Below are 14,576 nucleotides of genomic sequence, written 5' to 3' on the forward strand. Positions count from 1 at the left end.
TTATTATAAATGCATTGTTTTTCAACATGCTCACTAGAAAAGGTAAGGATACAATTAAAATAATATGCACGGCTTCTTTTTTACTATCATTCTTAAAGTTTCATTTTTATTGCAGCTTTTCAAAATGAGCAATATATTTTTTCTTCTAAATATATTTTAAGTGCCATAGAATATATTCTGTTGAACATATAAAATTAACATATTAAGGATTAAGGATCTGAAATCCAGAATTGTAGATTATAACAAGGACAACGGCAATCTAACTGAGAATAAGAGAAAGCAAAAGTTTTACTTACCAGTAATTTGATTTTCTATTTCTCCTTGCATATGCAGAGATTCCATATAAATGGTTCGATTTCCAATAAATCTTGCACATGCAATTCCCCGGTATGGTTGACAAAATCCATCCTCTTCATATTCATCCCTAAAATTAAGCAGGCATAATGTATAACAAAGGACTGTATTGTTAAAGGGCCACTTTGGTGCGGTAGTTCAGGTGCTAACTAAGAGTGAGGAAACCTTAACTCAGGGCTGTCAAACTCGCGACCCATGGGCTGTACTTGCTGGCCATGCCCATGCCCATTTTAGTGAAGGGGAAAAAAGTCACCATACGTCACGTGACGCTGCCGGACCAGCCTTAACTGGACCAGCCTTTCTCTCTCAGTCCTAGGAAGGAGATAATGGCCAACCACTTCTGAAAATGTTATCCTAAAAATTGCATGGATCTATCCAGGTCCCCAGGAGTCAAGCTTGACTCAAAGGACTGTAACAAAAACAGTACTATTATTTCTAGAATTGTTCACAAAAAAATCAATAAATATTAAATGGAGAGCTTTCCAAATTGCCAATTGTTAATATTTTCTCAGCTCTAAATCATTCTGAATTGCTGTAGAAGCTGAAAACCATCACGGTCTTAAAAACCTCATGAATATCGATATGGTTATATAAAGTGACTGTAGCAAAGCATTAACTTTATGATGCATCCTCCATTGTAACCATATTCCATTTTGTCCAACCGATCTTTTTTTAGATATTGTACTAAATCAAGTTAAGTAGTTAAGTAGCTCCAGTGTTTTGAGAGCCATGATGGATAACTGAGCCGAGCTAGAGTTGCAGTGGCAAAGTTGTAGGCAAGGTTTACAGCATTCCTACACAATGCTACTCAGCTTTATTTGATCTTACCCAATGGTGTTTTGCAATGAAGAATGTGACAGCGAAAGTTTTACAGCTGGGTACGACTTATGCAATGTAAATAAAAACTGATACTTGAAACTGGAATGAGCTACAGTTGCTTTAAAAGGAGAGGTTATCAGGATAAATCTTGGATTACTATACATTTAACTATTTGGCTTATGCGGTGAACCTATAAAGGAGACTTAAACATGGAACTCTGGCAATGATGAAAAGTTACATTTCCCTCCTTTTTATATACTAAGAGGGACCAGCGCTAACACAATCCAAAGCCTATTAATCAGTGCAGTGTCACTTTTATTATCCAGCAGTAGGAGTAATGATTTTCCTACTGCCAATGTAATGCCATAAATTGGTGAGGGTGTCATCACAATCTGTACATGGACCAAAAATGCTTTTGGTTTTCTCCAGTAATAGATCATGGTTGTTTTTATATGGGCTGATACACTGACTAAGAAATAAAGTCCAGTTTATTTTTTTCCAATAAATCATTAAGATGCACACATTCTCATTTCTAGGTTATCTATTCAAATGTTTAAACTTTTGGTCTTGGAAATAACAACAATACTTTCTCACAATAATACCAAGACACTCCCACTAACACTGACAGGGCAAGCCACTAGAATATAAATTGAGAGCAATATCCCCACTCACCAACTAGAACTGATGACATTACCTAATTTGCTAATGAAAAGTCTGCAAGAAAACCACCAAGCTCGGAGAGAACTAAGCACTCCGCCTAACAATACTACTACTTTATTTTGACCATAATATTTTAGCCTTGGGAAAATCCCATTACATGGAATTATATTAATTCAATAATATTGTATTAATAGTAATAACGTGGCTATTAAATAGTAATACAATTGTGTTCTATTAATTATTATATAACTATTAACTTGCACCTAGAAACTGAATCCCCTGAGACAAGAAAGTTGGTTACAATGAAATCTGATTGATATCAATATCCCCAGCATTCTGATCATCGAGTCCTTCAAGACTGATTGGTCAATTTTCACAATCTTTCTTACTGCTTGGAAATAAATATCCAATTAGAAGAAAATACTGCTAGTTAGAAACCACTAAGTTTTTCAAAATATTAATATATCATGTACCTTCCCACTTCTAGGATAGATGTCAGAATGATAGTTGAATCTTTATTTCTACTAAATGCTAGCTGGGCTCATTTTATATTTATGGCATTGGCAAGGGAAGAAAGTGATGTCACATGCACCCAAATATTATTGTATAAATTATGAATTGTGAAATGCCTAATATAATTGTGGCTTGTATTGGAAGGTTATGACTGTGCTAAACTATTACTTCGCTATAAAATGTTCTATGTTTCCTACCCACTAATAGGTGCCCATTCCTAATCCCAATGACACTAAAATGACAAATTGTAGTGTGATGTCACAGCACAGACTCCAGCCTTTCATTCTTGCCCTGTGACTTTGCATGAAAATATCTAAGGAGAAGAGTCTGGATCCCAATGTACATTTGGTACTTGCTCTTCCCATGAATGCTTATGAACCTATCCATCTTCAGCAACTGAAAACTTAGGCAGCCCCTGAGTTTACTTAAAATTAGACGTGATCTGTATAGGTAGTCCTAGACTTACGACCACAATTGAGCCCACGATTACTGTTGCTAAGCGAGACAGTTGTCAAGTGAATTTTGCCCCATTTTACGACCTTTTTGACACAGTTGTTAAATGAATCACTGCAGTTGTTAAGTTAGTAACATGGTTGTTAAATGAATCTGGCTTCCCTATTGTCTTTGCTTGTCAGGAGGTTGCAAAAATGGACCCAGGACATGGCAACTGTCATGAATATGAACCAGTCGTCAACCAACCTAATTTTGATCATGTGACCATAAAGATGCTGTAATATATGAAAAACGGTCATGTCATTTTTTTCAGTGCCATTGTGACTACAAATATTCACTAAATGAATGATTGTAAGTTGAGGACTACCTGTATTACATGGTATATCTAAATTAACACAGACAATTCCATATGAACAAACTCAGACTGATTAAAACCCAGTTCTAATTTAGTGATATGTATGGTATATTAACACAACTGACAATGTTACGTTTCAATACAAGTTAGGTTTTTTCCACCTAAGATGGCGCCGACGAAGGCTGCCTCGGTGAAATGCTCTCTAATTGTTTCTTTATTTCTAATTGTTCTCTGTGACTCACTACGGATTTCCTACTCACGAGACCATCTGCTAAAAATTAAGGAACATTTCTTTAAGGAGCAGCTTTCTTTAATCTCACCCCCGCCTGTCTTTACAAACACGGAGGAGATTCTAACACAGGAGGAGGCAATTCCCACGGAGCCATGGATTACTAAAAAAACCAAACGACGGAAACGAAGGAAACGAGGTAAAAGATCTGGGATCTTAATCAAGCTAAGAACTCGCACTAAAACTCCTCTGCCTTCAATTTTCCTAACAAATATACGCTCACTTGCAAATAAGATGGATGAAATACTCCTCTTAAACAAATACTATTCTGATTTTCGCAATTCAGCAGTCCTATGCTTCTCTGAAACCTGGTTAAATGAATCAATTGAAAATAGCAGCCTGAACATTCCAGGATTTCAAATTGAACGATCAGACAGGATTCCAGAAACATCTGGTAAAAGAAAGGAGGAGGCTTATGCCTATATATTAATTCAACCTGGTGTCAAGATTTTAACATAATTTACAAATTCTGTGACAACAATTTAGAGACTCTAATTATCAACTGCAAACCTTACTATTCGCCTCGTGAATTTTCCTCATTTCTTCTAATTGCTGTTTATGTCCCACCACAAGCCTGTGTAAACGAGGCATTACGAACTCTAGCTGACCAAATCATGGAGGCTGAAGCCAAACACCCTGATTCACTGGCCATTGTTTTGGGAGATCTAAACAAGGCAAACTTAAGGAAAGAACTACCAAAATACTTTCAGCATGTCAATTGTCCCACCAGAGGCAAGAATACTCTAGACCACTGCTACACAACACTAAAAGATGCCTATCGGTCTTTACCACGTGCAGCTGTAGGACACTCTGATCATTGCATGATTCACCTTGTACCTGCTTACAGGCAAAGACTTAAAGCCATAAAACCAATAATTAAATCAGTGAAAACCTGGACGGAGGAATCAGAATTAAAGCTACAGGCATGTTTTGACTGCACTGATTGGAATATTTTAAAGATACCTCTGCAGACCTGGATGAACTCACAGATACTGTAACATCATATGTCAGCTTCTGTGAAGACCTATGTGTACCTACAAGGAACTTGCGAATACACAGTAATAACAAACCTTGGTTTACACCTAAACTTAAGCAGCTACGACATTCCAAAGAGGAAGCCTACAGAAAAGGTGATAAAATGCTGTACAATCAGGCCAGAAATGCACTAACAAGGGAGATAAGAGCAGCAAAAAGAAGCTACTCTGAAAAGCTAAAGAATCAATTTTCAGCAAATGAACCAGCAAACATGTGGAAAACTCTTAAAATATCACCGGCTATGGCAAACCTCCTTCCCAGGCTGAAGGTAATCAACAACTGGCAGATGACCTGAATGAGTTTTACTGCAGGTTTGAAAGGAAACTACAGCCACCTATCTCCACAAACCCCATCTCAGACACACCAACAACAGCCAAGCCTCCTACAACTGACCCCATTTCATTGGGTTCACAACCCCTAGTGATCACAGAAAAGGAAGTGCAGGACCTATTTCACAGACAAAAGCCAGGAAAAGCTCCAGGCCCAGACAAGATAACTCCTTCTTGCTTAAAAGTCTGTGCTGACCAATTGGCCCCCATCTTCACCCATATTTTCAATAAATCACTAGAGATGTGCTATGTTCCTTCTTGCTTCAAACGCTCTACCATCATCCCAGTGCCGTAGAGGCCCACCATCAAGGAACTGAATGACTACAGACCAGTTGCTCTAACATCTGTAGTCATGAAAACCTTTGAAAGGCTAGTGCTTTCCTACCTGAAAACCATCACGAATCCGCTTTTAGACCCCTTGCAATTTGCATACCGAGCAAATAGATCAACAGATGATGCTGTTAATATGGCTCTGCACTACATCCTACAACATCTTGAGTCTCCAAAGACCTATGCAAGGGTCCTTTTTGTAGACTTTAGTTCAGCATTCAATACCATCATTCCAGACATTCTTCTAACTAAGCTAAACCAGCTACAGGTACCGGAACAGACTTGTAAGTGGATCACAAGCTTCCTAACAAACAGGAAGCAGCAGGTGAAGCTAAGCAAGATCACATCAAATACCTGTACAATTAGCACAGGGCCCCCCCAAGGCTGTGTGCTCTCCCCACTTCTCTTCTCTGTATACCAATGACTGCATCTCCAATGATCCATTTGTTAAGCTACTGAAGTTCGCAGATGACACAACAGTGATTGGTCTCATTCGAGACAATGACGAATCCGCATATAGACGAGAGGTCGAACGACTAGCCTTGTGGTGCAACCAAAACAATCTGGAACTGAACACACTCAAAACCGTAGAAATGGTGGTAGACTTTAGGAAAACCCTTCCATACTTCCACCTCTCACAATACTTGACAACACAGTATCAACAGTAGAAACCTTCAAATTTCTGGGTTCTATCATATCGCAAGATCTCAAATGGACAGCTAACATCAAAACATCATTAAAAAGGACAACAAAGAATGTTCTTTCTGCGCCAACTCAGTAAGCTCAAACTGCCCAAGGAGCTGCTGATCCAATTCTACAGAGGAATTATTGAGTCTGTCATTTGCACCTCTATAACTGTCTGGTTCGGTTCTGCAACCCAACAAGAAAACACAGACTTCAGAGGATAATTAGAACTGCAGAAAAAATAATTGCTACCAACTTGCCTTCCATTGAGGACCTGTATACTGCACGAATCAAGAAGAGAGCCGTGAAAATATTTGCAGATCCCTCGCATCCTGGACATAAACTGTTTCAACTCCTACCCTCAAAACGACGCTATAGAGCACTGCACACCAGAACAACTAGACGCAAGAAGAGTTTTTTCCCGAAGGCCATCACTCTGCTAAACAAATAATTCCCTCAACACTGTCAGACTATTTACTGAATCTGCACTACTATTAATCGTTTCATAGTTCCCATCACCAATCTCTTTCCACTTATGACTGTATGACTATAACTTGTTGCTGGCAATCCTTATGATTTATATCGATATATTGATCATCAATTGTGTTGTAAATGTTGTACCTTGATGAACGTATCTTTTCTTTTATGTCCCCTGAGAGCATATGCACCAAGACAAATTCCTTGTGTGTCCAATCACACTTGGCCAATAAAATTCTATTCTATTCTATTCTATTCTATTCTATAACTGAGCAGATTTATTCCAAGTTAGAATCTTTAAATGCTTAGTTCAGAATCCTAACATTTCTAATGGGGCTCTTTCAGAATAAGGATTTGAGCACAGAGGTCTAATTATGATGACAATTCAGCATTGCAAGTCATTTTAGTGTGTCTATTATATCTAAAATTGGCGTAAGAAAGGAAATACACTCTGCTATTGAAAACGAGGTAGACTGAAAGACTGTGTGAACCAATTAAAAATGCATAGACTCTATAATTTGGTAATCAAAGTGTCTCATGTATAACCTCATTATCTTTGACAAGTTTAAAACCATATCATTCTTTACAGACAATTAAAAGCTTGCATAAGAACTTCACTTCTGCATGCACCATCCAAGTTTATTGTATGCCTGTAAAGTCTATGGTTTGGCGCCAGTTCTCAAAAAGCAGAAGATGGTGTTCCATATATATCAGATAATTTGTGTTCTAGATATTTACAGAGGAAATGTTAACTGTCCTAATCTAAATGCTATGCTAATGAACAATTCTGGAAAGTATGTCCTGAGCTGGGGCCAAATCTGTCTGAAAGTAATCTATTTACATACTTAACTGCAGTGCATTGCCATAATTACTAAGGCTGTGCAGCGCTTCAGAAATAATTTTTATTTCACAATTCAATTGCAGGCCAATATATCACTTTTTGGAATCCCTCAAGAGAGATCTTTTTGCCAGTGTCTGTACTAGGGCTCTGGTGGCTCAGACTGCTAAGACAGTCTGTTATTAACACAGCTGCTTGCAATTACTGCAGGTTCAAGTCCCACCAGGCCCAAGGTTGACTCAGCCTTCCATCCTTTATAAGGTAGGTAAAATGAGGACCCAGATTGTTGGGGGCAATAAGTTGACTTTGTATATAATATACAAATGGATGAAGACTATTGCTAACATAGTGTAAGCCGCCCTGAGTCTTCGGAGAAGGGCGGGATATAAATGCAAATTAAAAAAAAATACTAGTGCTTGTCTGCAACTCTTTAAAACAGTCACATCCTTTCACAGCATTGGCTAGCTGCTCACTGCTGCTGCCAGGGGACCCAAAGAAAAGATGCGGTTGTTTTAAAGACCTGTAGACAAGGATTACCTACATACATGCTAGAAAGCACTTATTTTTACGGAACTGTTTCTAAAACATCGCCCAACTGTAATAATTACTCCCTTTCAAGAAAAGGGAGGGAAAACTGTTGGATCAACAGCAGCTGTGACTACTTATGAAACAGCATTGATAATACTGCTTGGATCTTTCTTGGCAGCTTTCTTACATAATTTTTCAATATGAACTGAACCTCATATGCTCACAGTTATGAAAAGGACAGGAAACTCCTAGAACTTACATTTTGTTTGACAGACTTATTTTAGTTCTTCCTGGAGGATGGCAGAGCCATTCAGACTTAAGATAAAGAAATATACACAACTTAAAAGAACAGACAAATAAGATGCTCAGTTATGGCTATTTTAGTGAACCATATCACAAACTCCATCTTACATGTCTGTGGTTGCTACATTTTCACTTGGAATTTGGCATCTGGTGCAGAAATGGATTTTCAGAGAATCTCAGCTTTTGTTAAAAAGAAAAGGAAGCACAGAAAGCTGAAACCAACATATGAGCAAGAAAGTGAACCTCAACATTTCGAGATAGCTGGTCTTGATAATTTTGAAAGCATTTGGGATAGAAACAAGAGAAATATCTAAAACACAATGCTAACCTGGACAACTGCAGTTACAAAGAACTTTATGGATGACTGAACAAGAACTACACAAATATACATATTGCATTTTGGAGACTTGGACAATTTATTAAAAATATAGAATCTGTTTCAGTATATCAGTTTAAATTTTTGCTTCTTGGGGACTTGCATGATTTATTAAAAATATAGAATCTGTTTCAGTATATCAGTTTAGATTTTTGTTTCTTTTCAAACTAACATTTTCCTTCTTTGTCCTTCTCACCTAGGCTGGCCAGTTTATCACTTGCTATCTAGGATATATGATACTCCATTGTTGCTAGTAGCAACAAGACATGATACAAGCTTTGAGTATCAATTGATTTTAGAGTGACAACTTCTTACAATGCAGCTGGATTTGGTATTACTTATCCGGTAATACCGGATGCTCCCAGTTAGTTGTCAGCCCAGGAAATCCCAATTAAACTGAAACATGAGAGCACAGAACTTCCTTTCTGGAACCAACCAATGTTTTAGCCCTTAGGTTATTTTAAAACTCTACTGGATTCCATTTAGTTGACACTTTAGTCTATACCTTTTAAAATGAGTTTCAGTAACAACAATGAAGTGCAACAACTTTGTAGACAAGTTATAACTTTGCTGACCACCCAAATGGACATCCTTTCATGGTTTTGTTGACATAAATAATATAGGTCTAACCTATCAGAGGTCATCTTTAGTAAAATATTCTTCTATTTTTACACATGCAAAAACTAGATGTCTCACATATCACAGCAGGAAGTAGCTATTCTCTAGAGACATGCTGCATTTGTATATTCTCTGTTAAGTAGGCGTTATTACCTTACTTTAAAAAAAAATGACCTTGCACATGTTTTAACTTATGAGGTGGAAAACAGGATTCCTTTTCAGAATTCCATGGGGTGATTTTTAGAGCTTGTACTAAGTCCCAAAATACCTGCTTGGATTCTATAAAACCCTTATTCAGATAATTCTTTACACCTAAGTTTTTGTTCATGGGGATTTCCTGGATACATCAGGTAGTTCTTAATTTCCAGAAGCTTCAAATATTTTTAATCTAGTCTTTAATCACTTGGTATCCTCTAGATATTGGGGATCCCACTTTCTAGGAGGAATGAATGTTTACCCCCGTTCCCCCCACCTCTCTCTCTCTTCCTAAGAAACACAATAGCAGAAATCAATCCATATCTGATTCAAAATAATGGGAAACTGCACACAATGAACAGAGGGAATATAGATTTCCTTGAAGGAAAGGGTATCATCCTGTCAAAAATCTGATCTACTTCATCTATGAACTGTCTCAAAAAGGCAGACCATAATTCTCTTAGCCTTTCTGTTTTTCTTCAAGCCATCTGGGCTGCTGAGCAGATGCTTTGGGAATCTGAGTATACTAACCTTGTCTCTGACTGGCTGTTTCTAGACACCTTCCTTGTAAATGTGCAGGCTCATGTTTCCCATTTGATTAAGGTGGAACTTGGACTATACAATTGTTTTCATTTAGATTTAACTGAGTGACAGGATGTTTTATTTTAACAGTAACCTTATATACTTTTTTTATTTTTTAAGAAAAGTCAAATCATCCTGAATTTTATAAACAAAGGCAGATTTTCCACGGCAACCCAGCCTCTGTAAAAGTAAACATACTTTTATCCTTTTACATTTTCTTCTGCTCTAATCCAAAGGAGTCTGGGCTTAAAAGGTGATTTTTCTGATAGGAACATCCCATTGGTAGGCCAAACAATCAAATCTCCCACCTTTTAAATATGCAAATATGAATCAGAACTCTGTTAAGAAGGTACAACGGCTGGAGGCACCTGTAACAAAGTGACAGACCACTTGTGTTGTATGTTGAAAGCTCTGGAGCCAACTTCTAAGAAAGGTAAGATATGCTGAATAATCAGGCTGGGAAAGACTTTTGTCTGAGCCTCCTAAGAGGCACTGCCTGTCTGGATAGATATGACTGAGTTAGAACAATATTTGGTCTGACTTGATATAAGAGGGTGCTTGCTGATATAAGTATGAAATCAAGCCATACAATTCTATCTATAGAAAAACAAACCAAAAAACAGGGTGAAGAAGCTGTAGTAAATCAACCCTACTCTTCAACATTACTTACTAAAGAAAGTGGAAGAATTGTCGAAACACCATGCAGCTGCTTTAAAAATACATTATATAAAATAAGTTCATGAAATATTAAAGAAATGTCTCCCTTCACTCCACAGTGCAGCCATATGTGCATGATGTAAAATAAAAAACTATAGTTTTGCTGCTGTTTAGGGCAACAAAAATAAATTCTTTCCGACAGACATCAATTCAGTAAACTGAAGGTATTCATAGAGTAATAATTGGTTAATTAAAAAAAATATATACCTACTGCCCTCTTTTGTATCTCAGTTAGTAGTAAAATTTTCTAACCGCCCACCGGTTCCACAGTAATGCACCGTGTATTGTCGTCTGCGCATGCCTCTTGCGCATCATGGATTGGGGTTGGGGGCGCGCCGGCTACCAGCTCTGGTTGTCTGCTACAACTGGGTGGTGTGGGGGGGAGATGCACGAGCTATTCTGAGACGAGGCTGTTTTGTTTGTGGTCATACTGTAGCGCCATTTAGTTTCCCTCACATAACATGAACTAAACTTATGCGCAGGTGATACAAATAGTATATTTTCAGAAATTTAAATTGTCACGTGGAATTTTATGAAAACCTAATGAAAATGTTTTTAAATAATGCTATGAATTTTTTTTAAAAAGTCAATTAAATTTTAAAAAAGGAAAGTGCTTCGATATCGGATAAAACCCTTACCGCCCACCATGGAAGCTGGAACACCCACTAGTGGGCGGTAGGGACCAGGTTGACTACCACTGGTCTAGACTGTCCCTGGAAAAATTATTACTGGAGATTACAGATATATTTAAGGAAGCGGTCTCTTTAAGAAAACCTTGTTTTAATAAACTTTGCTATAACATACTTGTACCATTGCACTTTATCATGCCTAAAAGCTTGAGTCTAGGACCAGCAAGAAAGCTGGTTTACATCAAGAGAAACTCTTATCGTGGCTTGGTAATAGAAAACATGTATTTTACAAAGGCATTAAAAAAAACCCTACTGTAGCCTCAGCCAAGTATTATTTCTAAAAATATGTCCGTATGCTATCAAACAATGAAGCTATGTTAAATTTATGAGCAATGTTTTATATGTGAATCAAAACATATGCAGCTGTTTCTGTAACACTGTTTCTGTTACTGGACAGTTAGATTTGATATTAGTATGATCAGTAGCAGCCTGCTCTCACAGCAAAGGAATGGGATCTCACCAATGTACTAAAATTAATACAAACACAATACCATTTTCAGATGATATTGCTCCTCCACTTTTATACTAGGAAATTTAGTTCAAATCCAGACCAAGCTAATTAAGTATAAATGGTTATCTCAGTGTTTATCCATTTTCCATCTTTGGGTCTCTTGTAAGCCTCTACCGAACTTCGGAAGTGTTTTCAATAGCATGATTGGAAACTGCTCACCTCCACCTCCTCTATTTAAAGCCTTTTGAAATAAGGACATGAACCTGAATATGAACAGTGTTTGAGTAACCTGTCAATCAAAAATGCAAAGAATTAAAAAAAAATTTTTTTTTGCAAGAGGCTTCGTTGACGAAAAAGGTAGAAATCTGTTTTTTTTCCTTTTCACAATAAAAAAAAAAACATGCTAATCACAAAATTGGTAGCTCTGTCCCATTGTGAAGTTGGTGTTTGATGCCTTTTTGTATAGCAGTTGAAAATCTGGTAGGGATTTTTACAGCTGTAGTCCTCCCATGTTACTACTTTAATGCAGCGAATGCTATGGTACTGTGCATGGCCTGAATTACAAGAATAAATGATGTAACACCTTATCGCCTTTCTTCCACACCCTTAATGATTTTGTGATGAAGTAATGTAAGCTGCAACTGACCTCTGCAACTACCACTCAAGTTCATAATTTAGGCACAGGCTATAGAAGCGATATTATCTTTACCTCTGAAAGTCCTTTCTAAGTGTCCTATGGTTTATGGCAGCAGTGAAATGCAGTTCAGGTCACCAGAGATTTATCCCCCTTTTTAATGTTTTTACTAGACTGAATAAACACATTCCCAAGGATTGAGGCCACTGGCTACTCCAAAGATCGGCAAAGCACAAGGTAAACTTGTTTAAGTTGAAGTCTGCAAGATTGACACTTCTTTACAACAATGGGTAGCTTTGTTAGCTTTAAATGGAAATGGTCTGGGCCCCATAGCTTACAATGTGCCCTCTTCCGCTGAATGCAATAAAAGTTTCTGGTCTTACTGGTTGCATATTGAGTTTCAAGCCATCTTCATCACAAGGGATTTTTTTATATATATATGTAAAATGTTCACATTATACTAAAAAGTCACCCTGCACAAAGACAGAAAGCTTTTGTTCTCTAGGAACTATTGTTTTTGGTTTCTGGTAGCCAGTGTAGAAAATATACATAAAGCATTTCTCTATGGGGAAATCAATGTCCTATTATTTGGGTTTGGGAAAGTATATGGTTTCATCGAATTCTTGATATTAAATCAGAATACCGAGAGCTAATATGAAGTTTTGTTCAAATTTGCCAGAATGGGAACTGAATCCTAAAAACACTTTAGATGACGTCTTGCAATATAAATTGACATCTTCTTTTATACCTACTGTCTTTTCTTGGCAGAATAGGAAGAACAACTAACTTCCTAGCTAGAAGGCATCTGATTACAGTTTCACAGAATTATGAAGGGACCATTTAGGCAATGACTCCAATCCCTTGCTCAGTGCACAATCAATCAAAATTAAATCTTTCCTGACAGATAGATATCTACCTCTGCTTGTACACAGCCAGCAAGAAATATGTAACTGCCTTCAGGAATGGATTCTGCTGTCAAAACTACTTTTACTACTAGGAACATTTTTGTAACATTCCATCAAAATCTACCTCTGTGCCACTTAAGTCTGTTATACCACATCCTAACCTTGGAACTAATGGGTGGGGGGAGTCTTTCTTCTGTGTGACATCCTCCCAGATTCTTTCAGTCTTATTGTATTTTCTGCAACCTATCTTCTTTTCTCAAAGTAATACATTCCTTCAAACTTCCTTTAGAAATTTAATTTCTAAATTTCTAAATTTATTTAAATTAGAAACTAAATTTAGAAATTGAGTTTCTAATGCCGAAACTATTCTCTCCCTAATGCAAGTGCCAATGTCTTATTTGACATCTTACTTAAGGTGCAGGTCTAACTAATTAATGAAGGTCGAATTATTGCTTCTTGCAATTTAGAAACCTTATTAGTATTGATACAGTCCAAGCAATGATCAGTTAAATTTGTTTGTAAAAAAATCATGCAGGACTTGCTTCATAATTGGGGGCATAAAAAAATGAGCAGAGATTTGATTGTACCACTACAGCCACCATATTGAGTTTTTTGACCACACCCTTGGGAGACCTTTGACTGCCAAGCTAGATCTTGTTGTTACTTGTATATTTGATCTAAATCCCAAACTAACGATTATAATGCATTTACTTTGGTATTCAAGTTCAGCCTGAATCAGGTTCCCATCAATTTGGAACATCACCAAATGATTGGGAGATTCCTCCAAAAAATTCTAACCCAAATCTAGATCTTCTTGAAGAGTTATTGGTTTAGACTTTGGCAGGACACATAACTTCTCCAACTGCAGTATGTTAAGTGAGGGATATTCATTGATAATCTCTTCCAAGGTAAAGTTTATTAGGTCCCAAAAGGCTGGCTACTTGCTTGGAAAATGCTCAACATTCAATCCTTTTGGCTCTATTATTGTCACATATTTACTATCCATTCAATTCAAAGTAACACCCATGAAATAACACAGGTCATTTTCTAGTAAATTAGGGCAGCAATGTGTCTAGCCCTCTCTTCCTTGGCTGAGATCCCTTTGGTGAGTGGCCAGCCAAGACCACTTTTTTATCCTTTTGGTGCTTGTGATATGGCTTAGGGGGTCATATGAATACCCCTCCTCTGAGTTTAGTGACAACTGAGTAGAACAAAATAGGAATTCAGTCATTCCTAATCAGTCTCTGTTTGCCTATCCTTTTGAACTCCTACTTGTTTTTTCCTAAGTTACCTTTGTGATGTGTGTCATTGTCATAAATAACAACATGAAGCAACTGAAATGAAAGCAAGTTTCTCTTAAAATCTGGACCCTTGAATTTAATTGTTTTTTTAAAAACAACAACAACACTATTTTGTCCTCTCTTCTCTTTGGCATTTTTAAA

At 37.2% G+C, this 14,576-nt stretch overlaps 1 protein-coding gene across 1 annotated transcript in view; it reads right to left on the reverse strand.

Moving 5' to 3' along the window:
* Positions 1–14,576, reverse strand: part of ROR1 (receptor tyrosine kinase like orphan receptor 1) — a 184,902-nt gene that overhangs the window by 11,495 nt on the left and 158,831 nt on the right. The window contains exon 5 of the mRNA XM_058177472.1: positions 297–424. Coding sequence (XP_058033455.1) covers positions 297–424 — 128 coding nt within the window. The remainder of the gene's footprint in view (positions 1–296; positions 425–14,576) is intronic.

This window comes from Ahaetulla prasina, chromosome 3 (assembly GCF_028640845.1).
Source record: "Ahaetulla prasina isolate Xishuangbanna chromosome 3, ASM2864084v1, whole genome shotgun sequence".
NCBI lineage: Eukaryota > Metazoa > Chordata > Lepidosauria > Squamata > Colubridae > Ahaetulla > Ahaetulla prasina.